The sequence below is a fragment of the Larus michahellis genome, chromosome 2, assembly GCF_964199755.1.
Source record: "Larus michahellis chromosome 2, bLarMic1.1, whole genome shotgun sequence".
Lineage (NCBI taxonomy): Eukaryota > Metazoa > Chordata > Aves > Charadriiformes > Laridae > Larus > Larus michahellis.
In genome coordinates, this window is record NC_133897.1 from 47,959,241 (window position 1) to 47,984,778 (window position 25,538).

Consider the following 25,538-nt stretch of genomic DNA (forward strand, 5'->3'; position numbering starts at 1 on the left):
CTGTGAGCAGCATAAATTGGTGGACAGATAAAATATGGAAGGTGAAGGAAGGAGGTTTTTCTTGGCAACTGTTAACGGAATAGTGCTTACAAAATGTGCATGTTTTCATTTTTCTCAGTCCTGGCAAACAAACAAAGGAAGCTTTCAGTACTAAAAATATGCCTATGGTTTGCAGAATTCACTGGAATCTGTGGTGTTTGGGGGTGTGAAGGATCACTGCATCTGCCACTGGAATTGGGGGACACATATCGTATGTCCAAAATATCACAAGCAGAACTGATTCTAGTACCGGCCTCTGCTAATGCTGTAATCCTTGAAAAACAAATATTTTAAAAAAATATTGACCACAGGCAAAACTCTACATGACTTTTAAGATGAAAGAGTGCTTAAAAGTAATATCCTGTAGAGAAAACACTTGGTTTTAGAGAAAACACGTATTTGCCTACGAAGGAATGCTTGCCTATATACGACTAACAAAGGAGTATCTTTTTTGGCTTATTCCTCTTCCCCAAGCTTCGCCTTTACTTCCTAAGCTCCTCTGAATATCTATCCTATAACTGATCTTGATCTTAAAATCAGTGGCGAGTCTGGCCCTGTGCACACAGCGATGACAGTTACATAGTGGTGATCAGAATGATGTGTTGCTTTCTGTAGGAAGGCAGGAAATTAACAGCCAGAGAAATCAGCGCAAGAAGCTGTATATAAGACAGATCAGGCCCTTATTTCTGTATCATTAAAGATCGAAGGAAAGAACTCAAATGTCAACAACTTTATAAGTACATGCTTAATGCTCTGAACAGCCAGAAAAATGTGAGCAAGTCAGCCTAGGAGAGCATTCAATGAACACTATATTACCAGGATCCTCTGTTTTACTTTTGCAGGTCACCTTAAAGCTATGTAGTGTTGTGGATTTAAAGCTCTTAAGGAGATTAAGGGTTGAAGTGCCGTGAACAAACAAATTTAGGCTACTAAAATCACAATTCTAAATTTTAAAATGTGTATGAGATGATTAAAAGTATGAGTTAGTGATTTTTAATTATTTTGTGAAAGTTTTACATATTCATAAGTCTGCTTGGAGAAGCACACACTGCATTCTGATGAGCAATGGCATTATCTCACGCTCTTAACACAGCTTCAGTATAGCACAAGACACAGTTTCAGGGACAGGACATAAAATAACATTGCAGCAGACCCACAGTTTCAAATGTCCATAGTATCACTGGGACCTGATATTATCACAACCTCAATTCTGACCACATGCGGCACTTTCTGCTGCCCAGGTCTGGCCCATCCACTTCGCTTCACCTCTCCCGTGCTGGTAGGCTTTAATCTGCATGAAATCCTCATACCGAGACTGGCACAGGGAATGGGTAGAGCCAGCCCATGCTTCTGCTTCCCCCATCTCAGCCAGCCCCTGCCAAGTATCATATCCAGGACTCCCAGGAGAGGGACAAAGGATGGAGGAAGGGCTGAACTATAGCAGAGGGATTCCATACTTAAAAGAAAATGGGAAGGCATACAGGTTTTCTCACCATGCCCAAGAAAACTACATGGTGAAGACCCCATGGCCAGATCCTGACTCTTCCCAGACAGCTCAGACTGGTTGGGGAACAGGGACCTAGGGATGAAGGAGACACCTTCTCCACAAAAAGCTCTGTCAGGTAATCTGGATGTGTCTTGCTACCTTTCTTTCTTAGTGACAGTAACACGAAACATTTAACTGATAACTTTCAGCACTGCTTGGATCAACATAACTCATTTATTAATAACATTTACCATCAGTCTGCAGCAATATTTTTTTCCACCCCAGGTTCCCTTTAATTCATGAATGGTTGTGGGTACTATTGTGAAGAAAATACTCCGGAAATCTGACAATAGGCAAATTTTTTACTCCCACATTTTAGCCTGGTCCTGAGTCAAAGACTCATTTTTGGCACAACTCTAACAAAGTGTATTTTTCAATATTTTGAAGAGCAGGAGTCTGAAAGACTGTTGTCTGTCTAAGAGAAGAATCTCTTAGATTCTCACATACCTAATGTGAGTAGCCTACTTTTTAATTAGCCTGTAAAAACAAGCCTGCCTTTCCAGACATCTAGTTATCAGATTTTCACACGTTTTGCTTGTAACTAGAAATGGATTCATTAAAAAACAAAAATAGCTGATATCAAACAGTGATTCTGTTGAAGCGCAGTATTTTTCTGAAAAATATATAAGCTAATATATACAAGAACGAAATGCAGCAGAGGGCTGTGCGGGGTCAGGGTGAGTATTTGAAGGCACACACAGAATTCCCTATGCTCTACTGCAGCTGCGACAGAATAGCAAAGGACTAGCCTGGTTTATCTATGTGTGTATATACAGCAAACTGGACACACCTCAGCTCCAAATAATCCACTGACCTTTCACCTTTTCATGAAGTTGTACTGGAGGAGAAGAAACCTTGCACCATGACCCACTAGCAGTATGTGCATACCCTTGCTATGAATATGCACATTTTCTCAAATAATGAAACCCTAACCATTTAGAGCTTTTTCAGATGAAAATCAACACTTAAATTTCACCTTGAAAGCTACAAATATTCACCATGAGAAAATATTAAAAGTACGTGGTACCAGTATCAGCTTTCTGTCAGATGCTAGTGAATACTTAAAGACTATAAAAGGCTAAGTAAGTTACATTCATCTCTACTTCATCATATTCTTCCATTATTCAGTTACTGGCAGTCAACAACTTTATGGCATAAAGTGCCAGCATAAAGATGCTGGCATAAATAATAATTTATGAATTTGTCTAGTCCCATTTTTAGCATATTTACGATTTTTGGCCTCCCAACATCCCTTGACAACATACCCCATCATTGAACTGTGTTGTATGGAAACAGAACTTCCGTTTGTTTTAAGCTTTGTGCCTAGTCATGGTGATTTTCAAGTTCAGGTACCCTGAGGACAAATAATCAAACCTTTCCCTCGTCATTTCCCCCAAGTCATTCATGACTTCAGAGCTACCTCTATAAGATTATCTTTCTTTCCAGACTGAATTTAGTCTATTCACAGAAGGAAGCCTTCCTATGATCATTTTTGTTGACTTTCTTTGTGTCTTAGTGCCAATCATTAGCATTAAGGCCCTTTTGTGACATTTTGAAGTCAAAACAATCTCAGATTATTTGGTCACCTACAAATTCTGTTACCCTATTTTTCCCCTTCTCCAGGTCATTTATGACTATCTTAAACAGTATCTGGTCCCAGCAGAGATAACCGTAAACCTTTCTGATAACTTCCTCCATTTCTTCCCATCCTTTGTTTCTTTTCTTTTTTTCCAGGAAAAACTGTCAACAGAAACTTAAGACACATTTAACTGCATTCTACACAACTGTATGAATGTATGAACTGCATTTATCGTCTTTGGGGACCCAATACAATGGTCTGGTATCTTGGCTCCTGCAGTCAATTAGTAGGTCTGATGTGATTCAATGTCCCATATATACTTCATTTACATTAAAACTGAAAATGGTACTACTCTTCAGATCTCTGAGGTGCTGTTCTGTAAAATGCTGTGCTATTAATTCAAGAGATGGGTATGAATGACAGCACCTGTCCTGCTGTTGTTGTCATCGTTTAAGAGGTATCACAAAGTCCTTGTCTGCCCAATGCTCCTTCTCTACTGCTCAACGCTTGTTAAGTATTGGCAAGAGTGTGGAAAAGTGTGTGAGACTAAACAGATCTTGCTGGCACCCTATGAGGAGATTTTCTAGTATATAAAAGAAACTGCTATCAGTAAATCCTGGAATTTCTCGGAAATAAAATAAATGAGGAGACTCAATAGGAACTCTGGGCTAGTAACACAATGGTCGACAATGTAACAGGTGATTAATAGATCTGAACAAACCTTAGGGCAGTTGATACCTATCTAAAGAGCTGTCTAAGAGGATGAACTGCTGATGCTGTAGCTGTTCATATGTTGTATCTTCAGACCAAGGCAATTTACAGTGTAGGGGGCAGGCCAGCCACAGCCTTTTTTATGATCTCTTCTGAAAGCAGACGAGAAGAGTCAACAGTCTGTAACGTTGGTAATACTGAGAAATGATTTCTAACATTGCTTGCCTTCTCTTTCACTTAAGGATGTATAGACAATCCATGCACTTTTCAGGAGGGGAAGGATTAGTATGTTTGTGACAGGAAACATTATCCCTTTGCAAATTTCAGGCAAAGCAAATGCAACAGCTGTCATGCTCAGGACACGAATCATCTCCATGGTCACAGAAGTCTTACCCCCAAAACAGCTTGCACATCCTTTGAGGTGTTCAGCGGCAGCAGTGAACTGGATACACTAAGCTAGCAGCCACTTTGAACGATTCTGTTGAGCAAGAGTTCTATGAATAGTACGGTGGAAATAGCCGCGCAAAAGAGGGAAAGGATTGCTGCACTGCAGCTGGACAGAATCAGTGAGGAGCCCTGAAGACCACAGCAGCTGGGGCTGCTGTACTGGCAGCTCAAAGCAGAGGGGAACAAGAGAACACCTTCCTCCCAGGCTTCCTGAAAATACACTGGTGGCATTGCTCTTGGTGAGCAGAGTGTTAAAATCACTCCACTGTCCCTAGTGAAGAAACAAGTCTTGATTTCTCATTGACTGAGGATGACTGGGATGAAGGTGTCACAAACAAGTTTTTATCCTAGCACCAAATCCCACCCAAAGCTCAGAGCTCGCAGTGGCCAGCCCTATGGTAACACTTCCCTGGCATGTTTTAGCAGCTGTAGCAAACAAACAGAACAACAACTATCCACAAATACACTGAAATCTCTGATCCTGAGAGCCTTGGGTTCTTCTAGTGTTACCACAAGGAGGGCTGGGCTAAATGCTTTTTCTGAGGAGTCCTGTAGAGATAGAAACCTTGATAGATACCTATCAAACATTTTCAAAACCATTTGGAGATCCAACGTACATGATAAACACGCTTAATTTAGATTTGGTGAGGCGGATAAAACATTTTTATTACAAAACGCTGCCCCATTCATTATGTAAGGTGCGTATACATTATACACATGGATGTACATGTTACAAGAACTGTATGTCATTTAGCTGGAAGGAAATATGTTTTGGGCAAATGGAAAATATTTTAACAGAGTGTGTGGTAGGTGAGATCACTGTGTGCAGAAGGGCTAAATACATATTTCCAGTATGAGATAAAGTTCACACTTTTCAAGTGACCCCTATGTACTGAGACATCTTCTAAAATATTAAAGTTTAGACACATTTAATAGCTATTTCTGCCCTAATGCTGCCTAGAATATCACAAATATTAATTTATAATTAGGTACCTGAAGGTACTTCCTGTATTGTTTTTTAAATAATATTGTTTTTCCTTAAATTTGACTCTGCTATGTTCCCTGAAAATACTACCATTTAAAATACACATATTTTATTACCTGCGATTCATAACCATTTTTGCGTGGCAGTATGTTAGTGTATAAGCTATAAAGATACAATTTATGAGTAGACTTTTAAAGTAAGCTTTCTATTTAAGCAGCAAAAATATATTGTTCATAGCAAAGAATACATTTATTACATACTTTAACAACAAGAGAAGAATTTCCATGAGTGTGTAATTTTCAATTTACACAGTAAAAGATATCTGAAAAGAAACCAAAGGTCTTTATAAGTTGGTTATATGTCAGCCAATGTGAGGCTTTGCTACTTTATAAGAGTCTGAAATGAGATTGTCTGGAAATTGCCTTCGCTATTCTTTCCAGTCTCAACTGAAAGAAATGAAAAAAAAATATGAAAAACTGGTTACTCTTTCATTTTCTCTCATTGTTAATATCATGAGGTACTGTAAGTCACACAGCAAAATCTCCTGTAGACACAAAGGTATGAGACTGATGGATTTTCTTTAAGATACGCAACACTTTAAAATTCTCTCACTAGAGCATTCAGCTGCTTTACAAGGCTATGGCTAAGCCTTAATCCTGATCTGTTTTAGTGAAAGCAGAGCTTCATTTTATTCTTTTAATTCAAAATGGTAGCACTGGTTTCTAAACTTCTACAGTAAGCAGCTCTGCAGCTAATACTGGGGACTGTAGGGTGTTCGGTGCACTATCAACACAGTGATCTGAAAATCGGGAATAATGTAGAGGTCATTTAATCCATCAGCATCACCTATGCCCCACCCTTCAGTGGGGAACTGATCCCCATTACCAGGGCTTTACTTTTTCTCATTTTAAATGGTTCCAGGGGTGGGATTTAGCACTTTATCAGCTATTGCCCTGTGAAGGAACCAGACACCTCTGATTTGGATTATAGTCACCAGTATTTATAGGAGGCTCTGTTTCATTTCAGGGGATTAAAATTTACTTTCAAAGACAGCTCAAGAGAGGCGAGAGAGCCCTTCAAAATATTCCTCATAATGATGACTTGCATAGCAAAGCTGTGGAAGGCTGTATTTATTTGTCTTGGGATGGAACCACGGAGGCAGAAAGCGATTGGAAGAAAGCACACAATAAATGCAATGTACAAATTACTTGGAGGCAATCCTCTCTTATTTGCAAAAGAGAAACAGAGAAAACACTCCTTGGATCCCCTAATCCAGACAAACAAATTCACACACAATATTTTTGCCCATTTATTGTCCTCTCTTTGCCCTTGTTTCACGCGATGAATGCTCCTTGCAGTGTCAGGGGCAAGTTTCTTCATTTCTGCCCCAGGGCTCATGGAACTGGGGGCTCTGGTAAGGAACAGGAAGTAAAAGTCTCCTTTTACAGGGTGAGCTTTGAAATTCAGTCTGTCAGAGTCACTCAATGGATGGGAGGAAGGCTCCTGTCTCTCACTACCCTGCCTATTTTATTCATATGTACCAGCTCTTCAGCCTTCTGCCACCATCTTTATCAGCAGCCCAAGTCCTTGGAGATAAAATATCAGCTATTTTCTTTTTAACCACTTTATATCAGATGATCTCTCCCATGTGCAATCCACTTGCACCCCTAATTGTTGTGACAACACTTGTCATTTAGATAGCTCTTTCATCTTCAAAGCACTTCAAACATCAATTAACCCAAATCTAGATTAATTAATCTAACAATTAATTTGCTATATATCCAGCAGTTACAATAATGGAGAACAAACTAGTGCCTATTAAAGTAATCTGAATGAGTTCCCTCGACTCCAACAAAAACATGATCAAGCTCATTTCTTGAGTCTATTTCTCTCTCCCAAATCTTCACTTTAACTTGGTATTTTCTTTGCCAGTATCTTCAACTGCTTTATCAAGAATACAGCCCAGGAAAGGGGAGAGAAAAAATGGAATCTGTGAGCTGAGATCACACACACCAGGAGTTAATCAGTTTTGTTTTAAGGATGATCTTAAATCTGCACCCCACCTGCACAGAGTTTATGAAGATTGATTGGATCAGTCCTTGACATGCTCAGATAAATCAGGGTTCCAAACACACTGCTGCTATTAATGAATTCAGTAGACGCTCATATTATAAACCAATTGCTAAATTATAGATTAACCCAAACTGACAAAACAGGGTGAGTAGTTACAGCATATTCCCTACAATCACTGTAGACCTTGTGAAGTAGGCCACTTGAGTTTTTAATAATCAGTGTAGTGTTCCTGCAACCACAGGCACATAGACAGAATGAGGGAGAATATAAGAGAGAAAGCAGAAGAAACTTTTAACAATTGCAGTACTCTAATGAATTGTTTACTGGAAAGGTAGGTCCAACTGCATTTATGCAAGGAAGCCTCAGAGACCTAAGAGTCTTTTACAGTATGTCATTTACTTTATTTTTATAATAATCTGCAAAATAATATATCATCCTCTCAGAATCTCCAGTTTTAAATCTCCTACTCTGGTTAAGCAGTGAGCACTCATACAAATATCTCTATTAGCTTATTAAATATACACTACATCCCAATATTTAAGCCGAATTTTTTGGTGTTTCTTTTGACCACCACAAAGGAGTTTTTTATTATCCAAAATTATCAACTTCACAGTCAGTTTTACAAGAACTTCTCTGGAAATTCACAACATGATAACATCCTTAAAATGACTAATAAATAGATAATGTTCAAATTATAAAGAAAGATCTGCACCCTCCAAGAGTGAGGCAATTATTCTTAAGATTACAGGAAAATGCCCTGAGCTAATGAAAAGGAAATGACTTACTGAAAAAGTCATTTGAAGGCATCTTTTGATTCACATTAAAGACATGTAAAAGCTGAGCCCCCCCTTTCTTGTTGTTGAGGACTTTTCACAAGAAGGACTCCATATGCAAATCTCTTCGGCAACATCAGGGTAAGCAAGCAGGGAATGATTGGCTCCACTGGCATTAATTTTGTGGGTAAATTGAAGGGGAAAATGTAGAACCGCGTAGATAGTCAGGAATGACTGAAATCACCCAATCAAATAAATAAACAGTAGTACAAACTACATTGTAATTGGTTCTTGGTGCCAGTCTCTTTCTACATGGAATTAAAAGACCAAAGAAAACAGCAACAATAAATGAGTCTTTTCTCACACAACAGTGTGAAATCCTTCAGTTCATGCTTTTCTAATCATCATTTGACACTGCTTGAATTGCCTTTTGTGCTACGTGCTTTTTTAAATCCTGTACAAATTATTGCTGTTGACCATAAACCGTATCTTTCCATATTAGTGCTTCAAACACTCTATGACAGCTAAACTGTGAAAGAATAAAAGCACTAATAGATTCGTCTGAATGTATTACTTATTGCTTGTCTCTTAAGCTTTACTTGGCCTTCTTCACAGGTTCTGCTCAGTTACTTCCACCACTGGCTTTCAGAGATACTGCAGGCTTATTGAAGGATTACAGTTTATAATATACCTGTATAAGCAGAGCTGTAGTCAAGTATTAAAGGTCACTAAAAGCTTATTGATCTAGAGAACACTGCAGTAATAACTCAGAGAATATAAAAATAACCACTGCTATTTGCTCTTCCTTAACTTAGAATGGAGCAGCCAATACACTTACAGACGTCTAAGAAACATTTCATCCCAATGAGCCATCATTTTTCATGAAAGAAGGAAAAACTGCTACAACTATTTGAGGAAGACCCAACCTTCGGCCCCCCAAAATGACCCTGGGGAAGAGATTATTAAATTAATAATAACTGTTTATTTTAATTTTTTTAATTAATAAAATGAAACTAAAGTGGTTGCCTATTTCCATCCAGCATGACATGAAAATCTTTCTCGTAGGCTATGGAGCTTCTTCTATTAATATCATAAGGAAGGATCACATTCTATAACAGTATCAACAAGGCAGAAGAGGCACTGCATAGATTATTAATTTAAGCAAAGTGCAGATCTCTCAAGAAGACCTTGTTAACAATGATCTACCACAAAAATGTAGAAAATTCATGGCCTATGAAAATTCATATTGGAAAAGTCAACGTATTTCTATTTATGAAGGTCTTACTACAGAAATGAATTGAAAATCACATGACCTTTAAACTCCTGAATGCATCTCACTAGCACTAGAGCACTGTAGATACACTGGGGCCTACAAGCACATGCAGATAGACCCCTCGGCAGAAAACCAATAATAATACCAATAATATCAATAACCAATAATTCGTGTGCTAAAACACAGCTACTCCGTCAGAACGGATGGATCGAGCCAAGGAAGTCAACTGGACATAAAAGAGAATGGGGAAGAATGGCAGAACCAGGTTTTAGCCTCAATAGAAGTGCACAGGAAGAGGCAACCTTCTTATGGTTACCCAAAGGTAAGCAACAGTGATGTCTCAGGACTTCATGCTCCAAAGAGCCATTCATCTACACAGAGGCCTTATGACCTGAGGTATGTCATAGCCCTGGTAAGCACAGCTGTGAGTCCCACTCAAAACTGTACATGCAGAAATGTACATCAGGATCATCAGCTGTAATCTGGGCTAGACAGGGATGAAACACTAAACAAAACCGACACCAATGATACAGTTGCAACATACAGATTTTTGAAAAGTAGAAAAATATCTAACTGTCATTCTTCTTTTCCAAATTTACCCTATGTGGGTGGAAGATGGAAAGGACTTTCTATATAGATATGACACATGCTTCCCCCTCTCCTTGCAGCTTCTTTTATTACTTTACCTGCAGCAATGATTTTCTTCCACGGTTTTTTGCCTCTTCTCCTACTTTTCTTTATGAACAGAATTTATTTCAGTGAGGCTCTCTGTACAAACTCAGCAGAAGATATTCTTACTCTATGCCATGTGCACTGTTTGGCCTGTGCCCCTCCAGCACCTTGTTAGGTGTTTATTTCACAAGTATTACAAAATCTAATACCTAAACCAAAAAGAGATTATTTTTCAGTGTACATTACCAGGATTACTCTAGAAGAAGAGGAACCCTACAACTGTTAGAATGGATGGACAGTAGATGATCCCTACCAGAAAATACTCACAATATGAGCCTGTATTTTGGATAAACCTTTGATAAAGACAACATACCTCACATGCTGAAACCAAACCTGAATGTCAAAGTTCCACAATTCACAGGACCTTCAGCACAGCAGACTAGGATAAAAACTGCTCTCAGAAGGATTATATCCCTCACTCACATTTGTCAGTAATTACTGTTGTGAACTGAATCTCTTTACATATCAGAAAAGCAATGCACTACTTTTGGATCAAAGAGGTATTTTGTTCACTTCAATGTATACACAAATTGTCTGTACCATTGGTATTAAAGGAAATTATGACCGGCACTGAAGTGTGACCAGACTTCTCAGATGGTTTCAATGTCTGGGAAGAAAAGCTCAGTAGGTTCATAAATCTAATATATCTTTTTCATAATAAAACCTAGACCAGCAATAATTACAATAAAGTTTTTAAAGGCATCCTGAGAGGAATAAAAAAATAACTGCTCTCTTCACTGCAGCGAAATAAAGCAAAATTAGATTTTTTTTAAAAAAGCCCATAAGGAATTCAAATTAACAGACTTTGTAAAGGATGCTAGCAAAAGACTTCTGAGGGAGACCCTAATTAATGGTTGCTTTGATTTTAGTGACCTTGCTTATCTTATCTTTCTAAACAGACATTTTAAACAAGAAAGTTTCAAATGCCCAGACAGTGTAAAGGCTGCTCTGGGTGCAAGACTTACAAAGAGTAAACTTCTGTAAGTTAAACTGAGTTGTTTAAGTGTGTTTTTGCCATGTTAATCCGCCTTCCTCATGACACAAAGCAGACCATTAAACTTAGTACCCATGTGATTTCAGTGGCAGAGATGAAAGGCCAAGGCTTCCGAGCTCCCAAGAGCCTACAGAGGCCAGTCAAGGGTAGTGGTGGTTCCAATGTGCCTGCTGCTCTTGAGAAGTCTCCCTCCATTTGCAGAATTTCCGAAAGCTGACATTTGCCTCCAAGCATTTCTGGTGCCTCCCAAAGCCTTTATTTAGATTATGCCTTCCAGAGTATGTAAAAAAGAAACAGCAGGTACAAGATTACCCAGCCTTATGCAATTAGTGTTCACAGTGATCAGGCAATCCTGGTGAGAAGCTGATGCTTAGCAAGGCATCTGGGACACACTAAATCTCCCCACATTAAATATGGCCCAGGGAATTCTTCCAACACTTAGCAGTAAAGTATTGCTATATACTTTATGAAGTGAAACAAAGCATCTAAAGTAAAATCTTCTAAAATATGGTAGGGTGAAGACTGGAATGCTTAGTCAATGTAAATCAAAGTATAAACATTCATACAGTGCTAAACCCATCACAGACACTTCACCTCTTTAATTCTTATAATTTCCACTCTTCTGTCCTTGCTGCCATCAAATTCCTAATTTATAGTCAGCATAGAAAGCAAACAGAATAGTCATCTGACAAGTACTATATGCTATCTGTCAAACACAAGTGATTTTGGGAGCTGCTCTTCCATAGCAGCCTTATCTTACACCCACCAAAAGGTACAAAGGACCTGAATTATAAAGAAGCTTCAAGCTTTTTTCTTATTTTTCAGCCACAATTATTTTAAAATATTCCTGCACTTATGAATGATCTGGTGCAAATCTTACTACTTTTAGCTTTTCTGCACGTATCTGAACTGCAGCCTCAGGCAAATACACAGATATCTACATCAGGGCCTGCAAACACTTGCATACACAAATAAAAACATGTATTCTCCAAAAAAATAAAAAAAAATCCTGCAGAATCAAGACTATTTTGAAAATTGTCAATGGGTTCATAAGATCCATGCCTTGGTTCTCTTTTACACCCGTTCCTTCACTGGCTCTCCCCTCGTCTTCTCTACAGGCAGTCCTAAAGGACTATTCTTGTTCCTCTTCTCCCTCTATCTATTCTCAGCAGCATCTGCAAATGAATTCAACTACTGTCTCTCTGCTCATAGCTCAAAAACTCCCTTTATTCCTAGACCCATATTTTGCCCAAGCTGAAATCTCAGCCTTTCTCATACCTTCTCACCTCAATTTCAAAGAGATTAAAGCATGTTTCTCCCTCCAGAACCACATACCTCTAACCCTTTCGGACTTGCCACTTGCTCGGACATTCTAGGCATCACATTTTCCTTGCATTTCTTCCTAGGTTTTCTCATCTAAGTGATTTAAAGGCCACATATACACAATGTGGTGAAGGCAGTGCTGTGCTAAATCTGCTTTTCATTTGAGCAGCAGAAATACGATCCATCTTTTGTCTCGAACCTATATGGTGGCATTACTATGGGATGTTACCCATTTCAATTCAAGCTACCTCAAGAAGCACATGCTATAAACGCAAGCACAAATAATTCCTCTAGGTGACTGTGAGATATAAAGTGGACTAGATGATCTGGGACCCTGTGTCCAGGAAGAGGCAGGGTGCAACCTTCTGCACGTGATTGTGTAAGGTGCACCCTCAGAGAGGCTGCATAACACAGATAATCTGTCACATGACATCTCTTCTTCAGTCCCTCAGTACCTCACATTTTCAGTATACCATGCTCTCTAGCGTTGCTCCCTTCAGTTCTGCTCCCTTTCACCTTGGCAGAATGCTGCAGCAGCTAGAGTCCTCCCACCTGCTTTAACCATGTCACCTATGTCCCACCAGTGGCTGGCCCTTCACTAGTACATCAGAGAAACGCTCACCCTCCCTTTCTAAGCCGTTCATAGCTCCCTCCATTCAAAAACAAAAGCTCAGCTCCCAGCCCTGCCGGAGCTGTGATGTGAACTCGTTGTCCAAACAAGCACTGTCTGTGCTTTTTCCAGCACTTTCCTTTTGTCATGAAGTAGCAGCTCAGGCATCAGAGGCACCAACAGAAGCCCCAGCCATGGCAGCGCTCCTTGTCCTTGACCACCCTTTGAGTCAGTCATGTTACTGCCTCTGGAGGGTAGCTGGTCTTCCCCCCCCCGCCCCTTTTTCTCTCCTGGAGATCCATATGGCTTATACAACACAGAGTAATTTGCTTGACTTCTGTTTCAGGCAACTAACTTGTAGATATTTAATTCACCCAGTAAATTTAAAAAATTGCAACCTCCCAAGATAACAACGTCATTATCCTGACACTTCACATTACTGTCATCCTACACATGCTACAATAAATAACTCCTCTACATTTCTTCATTTGCATTAGAAATCCTCTTCAGCCAATACTGTTAATTTTGCTTGCAATTTAAAATGGAAGCTGTTCTTTCCCTACACCTCATTTTCTATTTCATCTGCTCCAGCTCTGTTTCAATCCCATTGGACATGCCAAACATGACTGGTTTGACCATTTACCAGCTAAGGGTTAGATGGAAAGATCTTTCACAACTGCTTCCCTGTACCACTTGAGGTGCTGAGTTTCCTTCCAACATCTCAGATGGACCTGTCACAAACACCTTGGTCTGGCCTCCTAAGTATTCTGTGCTCCATGTACTTCATTCTTCACTTTTCCTTGCTACATCTCTCATTGGTATCTCAAACTTCCTCACTCCTTTGGTACTTCCTTTGCACTTGGACTCATCTGCCCAACAGTGCCACAAGGGACACTAACGATATATAAAGACAGCCATTCATACCTGTGTCTTCCTCGTGCATCCCCAATACCATACGAACATATACATACAGACACTGTATCAGTACCACTGTTGTTCCATAAAAACAGTGCTGATTTTATGAAGTTATAAATCACAATCAGCATGACCAGCATAAATACAAGCATTCATAAGATTCCTTTTTACCTTTTCCACCCATTTGTGGCATGCATTGTAACACATAGACACCAGGTATTTTATGTTTTTGTATCTGCACAGCACATCCTGAAGTATGTAATGAGTGAAAAATGACAATACCACTTCTGCAGGCTTGTGCAGCTATGATGATAAAAGAAGACAGGTTTGCAGGGGAAGGAAACATTTATTTTAGACAATTTGATACGGTAAGGAAAAAAAAAGACATACTTTTGCATCCAGTGTCGTTTCATCAGGTCCAAGACGCTGAACAGACACTGGGGACAGTGCTCTTTGTTTAACACTTTTTAATTTAGTATTAACCTTAAACCTGATTAGAAGATATGAACAAATGGATTGAGCCTTGATTTAACCCAAATTAGCCACAAGAAGATGAATTTTTCTACACAAAGCTCCAAGTTCCCAACCATCAGTCTTTCTGCTGACTAGTGACACTGTCATTACTATGGCATGTCTTTTTGTGGCCACCTCATTCTTCAAACATAGTAACAGATCTCATAATTCAGTGTTTCTTTTACGGAAGGTATCCAGGCATAAAAGTGAGGAAATAGTAGTTAAAATGGTGGCAGGGATGCGACTTTCCTTCGGTACATATTTCCACCAGTTAAATGATGCCAGGTTCAAATTATCCAACTGATTGGCAAAAACAGCCCCATCATTTTTTGAGGCAACTGTGAGAAGTATAGAGCATAATCTACTGATTACAGTGGATTACACTTCTCTGCATCCTTAATTTGATTGTGGTAGTCACAATACAGCTGTGTGATCATCTTTTCCATCAAAGAAGAGGGCAGTGCAGAGTAGCAATCTTCAATTGAAAAAAGGAGACAAAATTTAGTTTTCTATGAGTAAAACTATTCAAAAAGTAGGAATGACTTCTGACCTTTAGCCTGCGGTCCTGGTCTCCACTACACAGAGAGTTTACAGACACTTTAAAGGTCTTCCAGGCTGGATTTAAGTTATTCATCACAACCTGTGAGTGAAAAGAAAGGAAGGGAACCCTTAACACATCTCCAAACAGAATGCTAACAAGAATCAAATTTTCAATACAGTACGTTCACCAGAAAGAGAAGAAAGCAGAGCTCAGCTGGAGGCTTGCAGAATGACATGCATGGGTTATATGCCCTTGAGCAACCTGCAGTTTGCAACACTCCTCCTCTGGAAAGCCCCAAAAAGGAGCACAGGTGGGAAATGGACTTGTACACAGAACATGCTACAGAGATTGCCCCAGCACTGCCATGCCTCAGTGGGGGCACAACTCACAAGGGAAACGTTGTGGAATACATCCCTGAACTGGAAGCCATAGAAGAGATGCAGGACTGGGCAATGGGAATGGGCAGCACCAATTTACAGACACATGGTCTGCCTTGCCAGGAAGACTTTATGGGATCCATGACAGACAAGCTCATGACCCCAAATACCTGCCACAGCTCCACCCTGCACATCCAAATGCTGCTTTTTAAGACAGTGACAGTCATTACCATGGAAGCAGTAATGACACTGGGACACGGGAAACAAATGTAAAGCACCCAGATTACAAATCTCTTTAGCACCAGCAACCTGGGAGGAGGTGGAGAAGGCAGAACATAGCATGAATGGGAAAATATGATACGTGGTTTGGGCTAAATATAATGTGTATAACTCCTGACCTTCAAACAGAATATCTGCCAGTTTAATTAAACTTTGGCTTCAGTACCATCTTCCCTTACTCTCATGTGCGTAAGTCAAGAACTGATACCCATTAGTCAATAATTACACAAGAGAGAAGTGTTTTTAAATGTGGATGCTTGCAAGACCCTTTGTGACCTGGGAAGCATATACTATTCCTCCTGACAGCCTACCTGTGTCCTTGGAAAGTAAATCCAACCCTATTCCTTACCTCAGTCCTGTGAACAAGTTGTTGGGTTGCATCATCATTCATCCGGAAAATCTCCAGAAAAGGATCGGATTTGCTGAAAAAATCCTAAAATAAAATATAGGACAGGTTACTTGTTTTGCGTTGAGCTTTTCAGGCACAGTGCACTGGTGCTTCCCTGACTGCTAATGAAAAAGGAGAGCCAGCGTAGTTTTACCAAGACCTCTTGGTGCCTCTCAGCAATATTTCATGTTTGTCCTTGTTCTGCAAGGACTTCCATGGCACTGCTGTTGTTCTCAGTTTGACTATTCAATCATTGCAGGCAAAATTGTAAAAATTCATTTTATAGCCTTCTCTCTTCTTACACCCAGTCCAGATTCCTGAGCTTTAACTCCTTCATCCACCTAGCTTGTTCCTTTCTGTCTCCATACCTGTTTGGTCTTTTGACATCAGTTTTATTATGCAAGGCCCTTTGAAGCATATTCTACAGTGCAGCTGAATTTCACGCTATTCACCCACCCCCTCAAAACAGAAGATAATTTGCCAAGACGTCATGCTGCTACCAATCAACCGAAGTACTGGCAAGAAGTATTAGAGAAAGTTAAAGAAGCAGGTCCTCTTTAGGCCCATGTTAAGATGACAAAAAGAGCAGGGGAATACAGAAAATTACTTGGTATCTCAAAGTACGAGCAAATCTGTGACAGGCGTTGAGGTTCACATATTCACTGCATCGCAGGACACCTTCCCCCTAGTCTTGCATCCAGCTAACAACCCTGAGCGTTCTTACACAAACCTAAATTAAGTTGCTTTCCATAGCATTGTTGAAGTCTGGCCACAACCTCTTTTGTTTCAACATCTAATTTCTTCCGGACATGCTGGCTGGGGGGCGGAAGAGTTGCTGGGTGATAGCCCTCCACAGCTGGAGTGGGGAAAGTTGGCTAATTCAAATTTCTAACTGTGCAATGCTTCTGCAGCTTCAGCTCCCTTCTTAATTTGCTTCTTCAAAAGAGTCACATGATTAACTTTATGCATATGAATCTCATTCTTCCCTATAGGCCATATCCAAAACCACTGACCTTCACATCAATTTGAGGAAGTGAGGAATTCTACTTGCTCTCCCAGTGTTTCTATAAAAGTGTTAGTGTAAAAATGATTGTAATTTGCTTAGTTCTACATTTTTCTCCTTACCAAATGCCCATTGTACTTATTTTTGACAAGGTGGATAGCCATTGGGATGGGAATGGCTTTGGATAATATACTAGCCAAAGTCTGGGCACATCATTTTGGTCAAAGTTGTCTTCAGGACATTGTTACAATTCCACAACTGCAAATACCACAGTGAAATCAGGGCTCTGAAAAGGGACCCCTGAATTTGAACGCCGGGAATAGGAGGTCAGTCTCTAGGGACCATGAAGCCTCTTGGGCAAGGCTCAAGCAACTTAAAGTTTTTTCCATGCCCTAAAGACGAGCCCTATCAATGCTGTTGTGTTCAGAGCGCTGCTCTGTGATCTGTTTCTTTTCCTACTAGAGAAAAGTTAATGGTATTTTTAGAAACTGATGCAAAGCATGTGCATGTGTATTTGTTAAATCTTACCACACGTAGAGTTCCAAACGACAAAGCGGTATGTTTGCCTGTTTGTTCCAATTACACAGTTACAGGACATTTCATGTAAGAGCATGCAGAACCAGCACAAAACCAAACAAAGTCTGTAACTCCCGAGTTTGCCTCAAGGCCCTGATGTAGATTTAGTATCTGGTCTCCGTTCAGCACCCGAAACTGCTAGTATATAGGAGGCTTTGGTGATCAAATTCTGCCCAATTACTATTGCATACCAAAGAGAACAAGTAAAGAGTGAGGGCACTGGCTTAATCACAGTGACACCAAAATCCAAAGCGCAAGGGTTAAAAAAAATTGAGCTGCTTCTTCTCACACATAAGTATACTATTGAAGCCAAGTAGAAGCTTAATCTTAACAGATTCTTTATCAAAGGCAAGTTTGGTAAGAAAAGTTGTCTGAAAGAAAACACCTCAAAATGCAACCTGAAGTGCAGAAAAATTCAGAAAGGAAACCAGGATCTTGTGCAAGACTCAAAATATAGTATAATTCCCAGCTGAGTATCGTGAAAGCTGAAACAGCAAATCAGCAGCAGGAAAGTGATTCTTAATATTTGGTTTTAACTACCAAGGCAATACCACCTAAAGGGAAAGATTTTAATGCTGGATGATAGCTTATATCAGTCCTCCTTCAATGCAAAAGCAAAGCCTTAATTCCTTTCTGAATTAAAGTACAAACAAAAAATCCTTCAATATGGAAGATGCATTGTAACAGCTCAAAAATGATATGCTGAAGAGACACTTTATTTCATAGTTATTAACATTTTCAAAGCATTTTGGTTGTTATGCTGAATCTAACAGCTTTGCATTATCTCACAAAAATATCCTCTGAAAGAAAAATAGCAGCAATAAAGGTTTAATGTTTTGATATTTTAATAATATTTAAATGATTAATGTAATGGATTTGCTAGTGGTATAATGCACATTGTTCTTTCAGTATGTGCAGCAGTTACACAGTAATAACACAACTACATGGCTTAAGCTTTAAAAAATTAACTACCTCCATTTCTGAGTACATAATTTGACACGTCTTTCAGTATATTTTCAGAGAATGACACTTTTTAAAATTCAGGTTTGGGGTTAAGTCAAAGGCCCCTCAGAAAAGGGCTGAAGGAGCCACAAGACACTAATCAGTTTTGAAAATTCTTCCATAGCAACACATGGTGTTTAAGGATTTTTTTTTGGTAGCCATTTAGTACTCGGGGCGGGGGGAGAAAGCAATATTAGCTTGTATGTTGCAGGCATTTGCTGGCTAATCTTTTCAAGCCGTAACAACTGCTTCTCAGAATGGGAAAAGCAGTTTGCTTGCTTCAGTGCTCACAATTTATTATAGCTATCATAAAAATGTAGCTGCTTGTTATGGTAATTGTGACACAGCTATTAATGCAATAGAACCTTTCCAAAAGTTATTGTTCCACTCTGAAGTGTTCTCAGTGGATCCCTTGAAACAAAGATTTGCCATCTGAGCTGACTAGGCTTCAATAAAACATGAAAATGCAGTTATACCTTCCCAACAAGCACTGCAATAAAAAATATAACCTTTATCTCTGCAAAGTCAGTTAACTAAAGGAAACTTTCATACCTGTGACTTTCCTATAATTTTTTACTGAATGTTTTAGACACCCCTGCAGGAAAAATTGAGTAGGCTTTACTTGTTTTATGGCATCTCTAAAACTCTTGCAGTTTAATGTCAGGGGAGTTAAAAAAAAAAAAACAAAACACAACATATACTGCCTGTTTAATTAGACCAAAAAATTTTGTTTAATCTGCCAAAAATGTATTGTTCACACTTTTTTCCTTAGTGGAGGAAACTCGTACTTTTAAGGACCACAACACGGATCCTCTTTCAAGGAGTTTTCCTTTAAAGGGTGGAGGAAGAATATTCTTGTCCATTCGAGATACCACTGATGGTAACGGTGGAAAGAATTTATTTTTTTTTTTAATCCTTAAAGCACATCCAGAACCTCCCCCCATGCCTTCCTTTATCCCCAAGTTGTGAGGCATTAGCATTCAACTGGTCTTCTGCCACTCCCACCATGACCAGTACAGGAACCCCTGGGGTTACAAAAGTGACCCTGTGTAGCAGAGCATGAATGGTTGTTCCCACAGGCTTCCTCTGTCTTTCAGGAGACTCCAAGGCCAGTTCCAGCCCTCAGTCTGCTTCTCTGATGTTACATCTCTACTCAGTCTTCAATTCTCTGAGTAGGGAGAGGCATTCAAAACCATGCTTAGGATTTTACAAGATGGGCTCTTCTCAATTCTCTGATGGGTTTTTTTTGGCCTTTACGTGACATCGGGGCACTCATGTTTTTTTCACTAATGGCCAAACTATGCAATTCAAGTAATTTCAAACACTAATAACAATAACTACTAATAGTGTCTTGCATCTACTAACGTCAAAGTTCATTATAATCCATACCAAAAGCCATAGCCTTTTCTTATAAATGAGGTAAGCTGAGGTTCAGCCAGGTTTAGAGCGACATATCTAGCTGGAGGAAATTGAAAGACTTCTTTCAACTCTAATAGAATTCCAGTGATTTTCATCGGCTAAAGACAGGAGTTTTGATTCAGATAACACACGATGAGTCATTGCCTCAGTTACACAATGCACCATCCAGGAATTTTTTATTAGATGGAGCCCACCTTGTTTGGACATGTTAAAATGGCAAGAATGACAACGCAATATTTCAGAATGATCCTCCTTAACTTTATCCCCCTAAAGTATTTCAACCACTCTCTAAACCTATTGCCTGGACAACACTGACCTAGCTCAGAAGCATACTCTGGCAGTATGTTTTTAATTTATAACAACAAGAGTCACAGGGGAATAATGATATTTAAACCACATTACATTTTAGATTTGTGGAAAAGGAACTACCAAGTGAAGTCTTAAAATGTTGTATATGTCCTTTCCTTTTTTGTAGATGTGACAGCATGTGGAACAGGAAGAAACTTGTGTACAAGTTTGGAAATCACATCTAAAGATGGCTGTCAAAAGAGAGGCTGTTAAATCTACATTTTGACACATAAATAAATTACGCGATTCAGAAACACTAAAACTCCAGCAACTCCGAAGGAAGAGGTAATTCCTCTTTCAGATGAGAAGCAAATTCAGATCCTGATCATTTATGATTGTTAGTGACCCTGAGCACAGTAATGTTATTTACTTGTGTGTTCTAAGTAAATTCCACTACTATTAATCTTTCTGTGTACTTTCTGCTTGCCTGAGTTCCCCTGGCAGTTTGGAATGAAAATATTCATCAGTTATGGCCCGATTTTGAAAATCCGATGTATGTATCCAAAAGTACTCTCACTGATTTGATTTTAAGCTACTCACATGTCAAATCTTTACAAGGACATGCTTGAAGCATCAGAATCATAAACTTTCGTATAGTGTTACCATATGTTTCTAATTAGAAGCAGCTTCATATATAACAAGGGACTAAAAAGGGCCATAGTCTTGTGACATCTATTAATTACAAAGGTATTCCCCAGACTATCTCAAATAATTATATGTCTTCTATTACACTGAAATAACGGAGAGTGTGCTTTACAAGCAGTTATCTGGATTTCTTGGGCTGTGTCTTGCTTGAAGTGCTTATTATATGTGTATTGCTATTTTCAGAAAGAGGTAGTCCTTATAATGAAGAACAGTGTTTAAGTCAGTGGAGAGTTTTCTTATTAAAGAGGGGAAAACTTTTTAACAAACGTGCAACAGTCTTTTTCTCACATTCAAGCTACATTTTGTTGAACAAAAAGTATATCGTGACTCAGCTGTCATGAAGTTTCCTAGCTTTGTTTTAAGACGCTTACTTCAACTATAACGTCTTTGACTACTTGTGGAAAGCTCATTTCTCTAAGCACTTCTGATCTGTGGCATTTTAAATAATTAAATTGTCTTGGTTATAGCGTAATTAAATTGTCTTGGTTTTAATTAGATTCCCTTGAGTTGTTTTTTTTAATTACTTCACAACTTGAGGAAAGCCTCAATCTGAACATTCATCTGAAATCTCTGATGTGTTTAATAATACAAGGCAAAAAATATCTGTTGGGGAAAATCTCATCAAATTATATTTGCAGGCATTCTTATATCTTTCAGTAAGGTTAATATCAAGCAGCTTACCTTGTCATCCAATTTCCGTGCACTGAATGAAAGTTCAACGTAGTCGTCATTGCCAGACAATTCCTCAGCAATCACCTAAATGGAAAGCTACATTTGAGTTTTGCATGGTGTAATGAAAGGGGAGAAAGATGCCATTTTCCAGTGTGAAGACTGCAGACCCCGTTAGGAAGCTGAAGTGTGGTACAGGTTAATGTGTTTCTCTTTGCAATCAGGAAGGGCTAAGAGCATTCAGTGAATCCCTTGCTCAGCTGATGGGTGGCACCTTGTTAAGCCTACAAACCTGAATCACTTTGTATCACACAACTATGCCTTGTCAATCACCTGTCAATGGACACACATCAACATCCATCAGGGATCCCTTTCCTCTGACCAAGTGATTTTCCTCAGATAGCATAACAGAGAATTACACAGTCTCAAAGTGTCCAAGGGGACAAAAAAAACTATACAAGAGCTGTATTATTTGAGTGTAAAGCTTAATTATTTCTGTGCTGCTTCAGCATCATTTGGCAAACTAAATGGGAAAAGGAGTGAAATCACCTGACATTAGTTGCCATGAAAGGTACGTTTACAGTAGGAGAGTTCTCCTGGTATGGCTTTTCTGCAATAGCTGCATTAGAAAACCATTTACTATAGACTGAGTCAGAGGAAAGTAACACTAAAATAATGCAGCGTGATTCTTTCAGATGGCCTAAGCTATGGTGATAACGATGCTAGTCACTGTGCCATGCAATGTTGTTAAAAAACCCAACCAAAATATCCTTCCTGACCAGACCATTAAAATGCATCAGTGGACAGAAAGTATCAACCAAACCTGTGATACTTCACTGAAAGATGTTCTTTGAAACAAACCACATTATATTTTGTTTGACACTTATAAAATATTTTTGTACTGTAAATATTCTCCCCAGAGATAAAATCGCCCCAAAAAAATTATTTCCTGGGTGTTTCATGTCCACGGCCACACACTTGGTGGCCACATCAGCTCCCGAGCCAGCCTCAGACCATCTCCACCACACAGACTCCAGGTCCTTGGGGAGCTGCACCCCAACTATTCTTCAAACTGGATGAAGGCTGCTAAGGTTAGAGCTGCAGTCAGAGAACTGTGGTGTGGGATGCTTTTACTGCCCACATATGCAGCTCCCAGGAATCAGCCTGGCTATCTACAGCCTCAATAAACTTCAGTACCACTGGGATTTTTTCGGACCTTCTTTCTTTCTTGACAGAAACTAACTTAGACTCTGCATTGGACATAACTGGCAGGGATTTGGTAGCAGGGGCTGCAGAGGTGGCCTGTGTGGGGAGGCTGTGAACTGCCCAGGTGGCTCAGCAACAGATAGCAGCCACCAACGGCACCCCAAAACATCAACCCATCAGAGGTGCATACGGCGCAAATGTGTGAACATATTTGAGAAAGGGTGGCAGCTCCTGGAGGCAGAAGGCACAATGGGAGGAGCAGTAGGAGGCCTGTGAGACCACTCTAAGTTAGATCAAGGAGGAGGCATGGAGGACGGGATGTTGTTGAGGACACAGCTGGAGATGGACTCCTGGAAGGAGGTGCTCCATGCCACAGTAGGTACCTCTGAGGGCTTGTACCCTCAGGTAAGCCTATGCTGGAGCAGAGACACCCCCAAAGGGATTGTAGCCAGTGTATAAGCCCATAGCAGAGCTGAGAAAATGAGTAAGAAACAAAGAGCAGCAAAAAAGAAATCACAATAGTCTGATCCTGACCTGTGCCGCCTGTCACCTCACCAAAGGGACTGAGCGTAACATGTAGTGAAAGCAAGGGGAGTGGAGACAATGAAGGGGGCAGGAGAGGTGTCTGAAATGAAGCTGAGCCCAGGGAAGGGGGAAGAAAAGGTATTTTCCCTAAGAGTTTGTCGTATTTGTTTCTCGATACCCGAATCAGTAATTAAAAGTTTACATTAATTGGCAATGAATTAAATTAAGTAAAATTCCCAGAGTCAAGACTGTTCTGGCTGTGACACCTCACAGCAGTAAACTATTGTATTTCCTCATGCAAAATATTCACATGCAGCCACGTGGGGCCACAGATGCTTAACTGTGCATTAAAGTACCATCCCACATGTGTGCGATGCTTCACATGTTCCAGACAAATGTGAGCTTGCTGGGAATTTGGCTCACAGAGTCTGACACAACATTTGTCTTACACGTAGTCTGATGATTTAAAAGATCATAAGCTGTATATGACCCCCGCTGCTCCAGGATTTGCACATCAAGTTTCACAAATATTTTTAACTGAAACTAATAAACCCTTTCCTATACAGGTTGACAGACTTGTAACTGGAGAAGTTGAACAAGGTTCTGTTTTTATCGCACAGTCATATAATAAAATTGTATTGATGAGACATTACACAGCCAAAGGGCTAATAGAATTCCAACAAAATAAAAAGCTCATAATTCACTACACTGAACAAGTAAGGAAACTAGTATTTGTAACTTGAATACTTGAAAGATAGCTGGTATGTACCCCAGGTCCAGAAATAATGATAAATAATCCATTCTGACTTATTCTGTTGAGACAGCAAACTTTTCACAGAATCATTTTTGTCTGAGTTCAGTTTTGTCCTATTCAAGTAAAGTCAACTTGCTCCTTAGTACTACTGGCCGGAAGCCAAAGCAAGTAACTTTAGGTTCACGTTTCACGGTCATCAGCCAGCGTTAGGCCAGCAGGGACTATTAACTCATTTTCTCTCATCTTCTGTATATCACAGAGCATTAATTTTTGCCAGAACACTCTATTAACAAGCCTAATGATTTTAGCTGAATTAGAGTATTTGTGTTTTCACAAGAGTAAAATCCTTTGTGTGCTTCACAGAACAGGACGGGGGTCCAGAACACCATGGGCATGGACAAGATGAAGCATGCCCAGATAATCCCAGCAGGCAAACCACACGAAGTTATTTAGGGAGCAAAACTCTCTCCTGGTTCTATTCAGGCAGATGAGCAGGGAATTCCTTTCCAACCCAGACCAAAAATGAGTTTATCTTATCTTATGCATTTAAGCAAATCTCTTCTCAGCCAAGCACCAAGGAAGACACCTAAGAAAGAAAATTCCCTGGGCTCTCAGAAAGCATTATTTCTCACAGTCTGCTGTCTCTTCTGTGTCTGAAGGCAGAAGAAAAATCCAAATAATCAAGCCAAAAGAAACCCATCTGGCTAATTGCACATCAAGGAAAAAATCCTTCTCAACCCCATGAGGCAACAGAGCAGAGATCCCCAAAGCAGAATATTTTATTATAGTCTTTGTCTTAATGCAGAGCTGCAAATGTCACAAGCATGCTAGGTTCACTGCAGACAAGCCTGATCTCCCAAACAAGCCAGCAAAGAGAAAGATGAAAGAGAGGTAATACATTGATTTGCAGATTTCAAGATACACATGGGGCTATAACTATCCCGTCTGTAATTGCATTACAACACGGCTAAAACACCTAATCTCATCAAACTTCTGCATCTGGTGTTGCTGGGTGCATGCGTGTGTGTTTTCTGAGTTGGTTTTATTATTTTTTTTAGAAACTGGAAAAAGCCCAAGGGCCGAGAAACATCAGACTCCTTCGTGTGTCGGGTCAGCATGAATTCCTGAAGGTTCTAGACCTTCAACTAAAAGTAGCGAGCAGCCCAACTTTCTTGCTGTCATCAAAGTACCTTAAAAGTCATAGTAGTAAATATTGTGGCTTTTGTAAAATAATACATTATTTGTTGCCTTTTCCTTACAATAAGCATTTGTCAGAAACAGTAAAAGTAAAGT

At 39.6% G+C, this 25,538-nt stretch overlaps 1 protein-coding gene across 4 annotated transcripts in view; it reads right to left on the reverse strand.

The window, feature by feature from the left end:
* Window positions 1-25,538, reverse strand: part of CPNE4 (copine 4) — a 249,600-nt gene that overhangs the window by 77,149 nt on the left and 146,913 nt on the right. For all 4 annotated transcript variants that reach the window (XM_074575177.1, XM_074575178.1, XM_074575179.1 and 1 more), the window contains exons 5-7: window positions 21,773-21,847; window positions 16,060-16,143; window positions 15,064-15,153 (exon numbers count right to left, since the gene is read on the reverse strand). In XM_074575177.1, coding sequence (XP_074431278.1) covers window positions 15,064-15,153; window positions 16,060-16,143; window positions 21,773-21,847 — 249 coding nt within the window. The remainder of the gene's footprint in view (window positions 1-15,063; window positions 15,154-16,059; window positions 16,144-21,772; window positions 21,848-25,538) is intronic.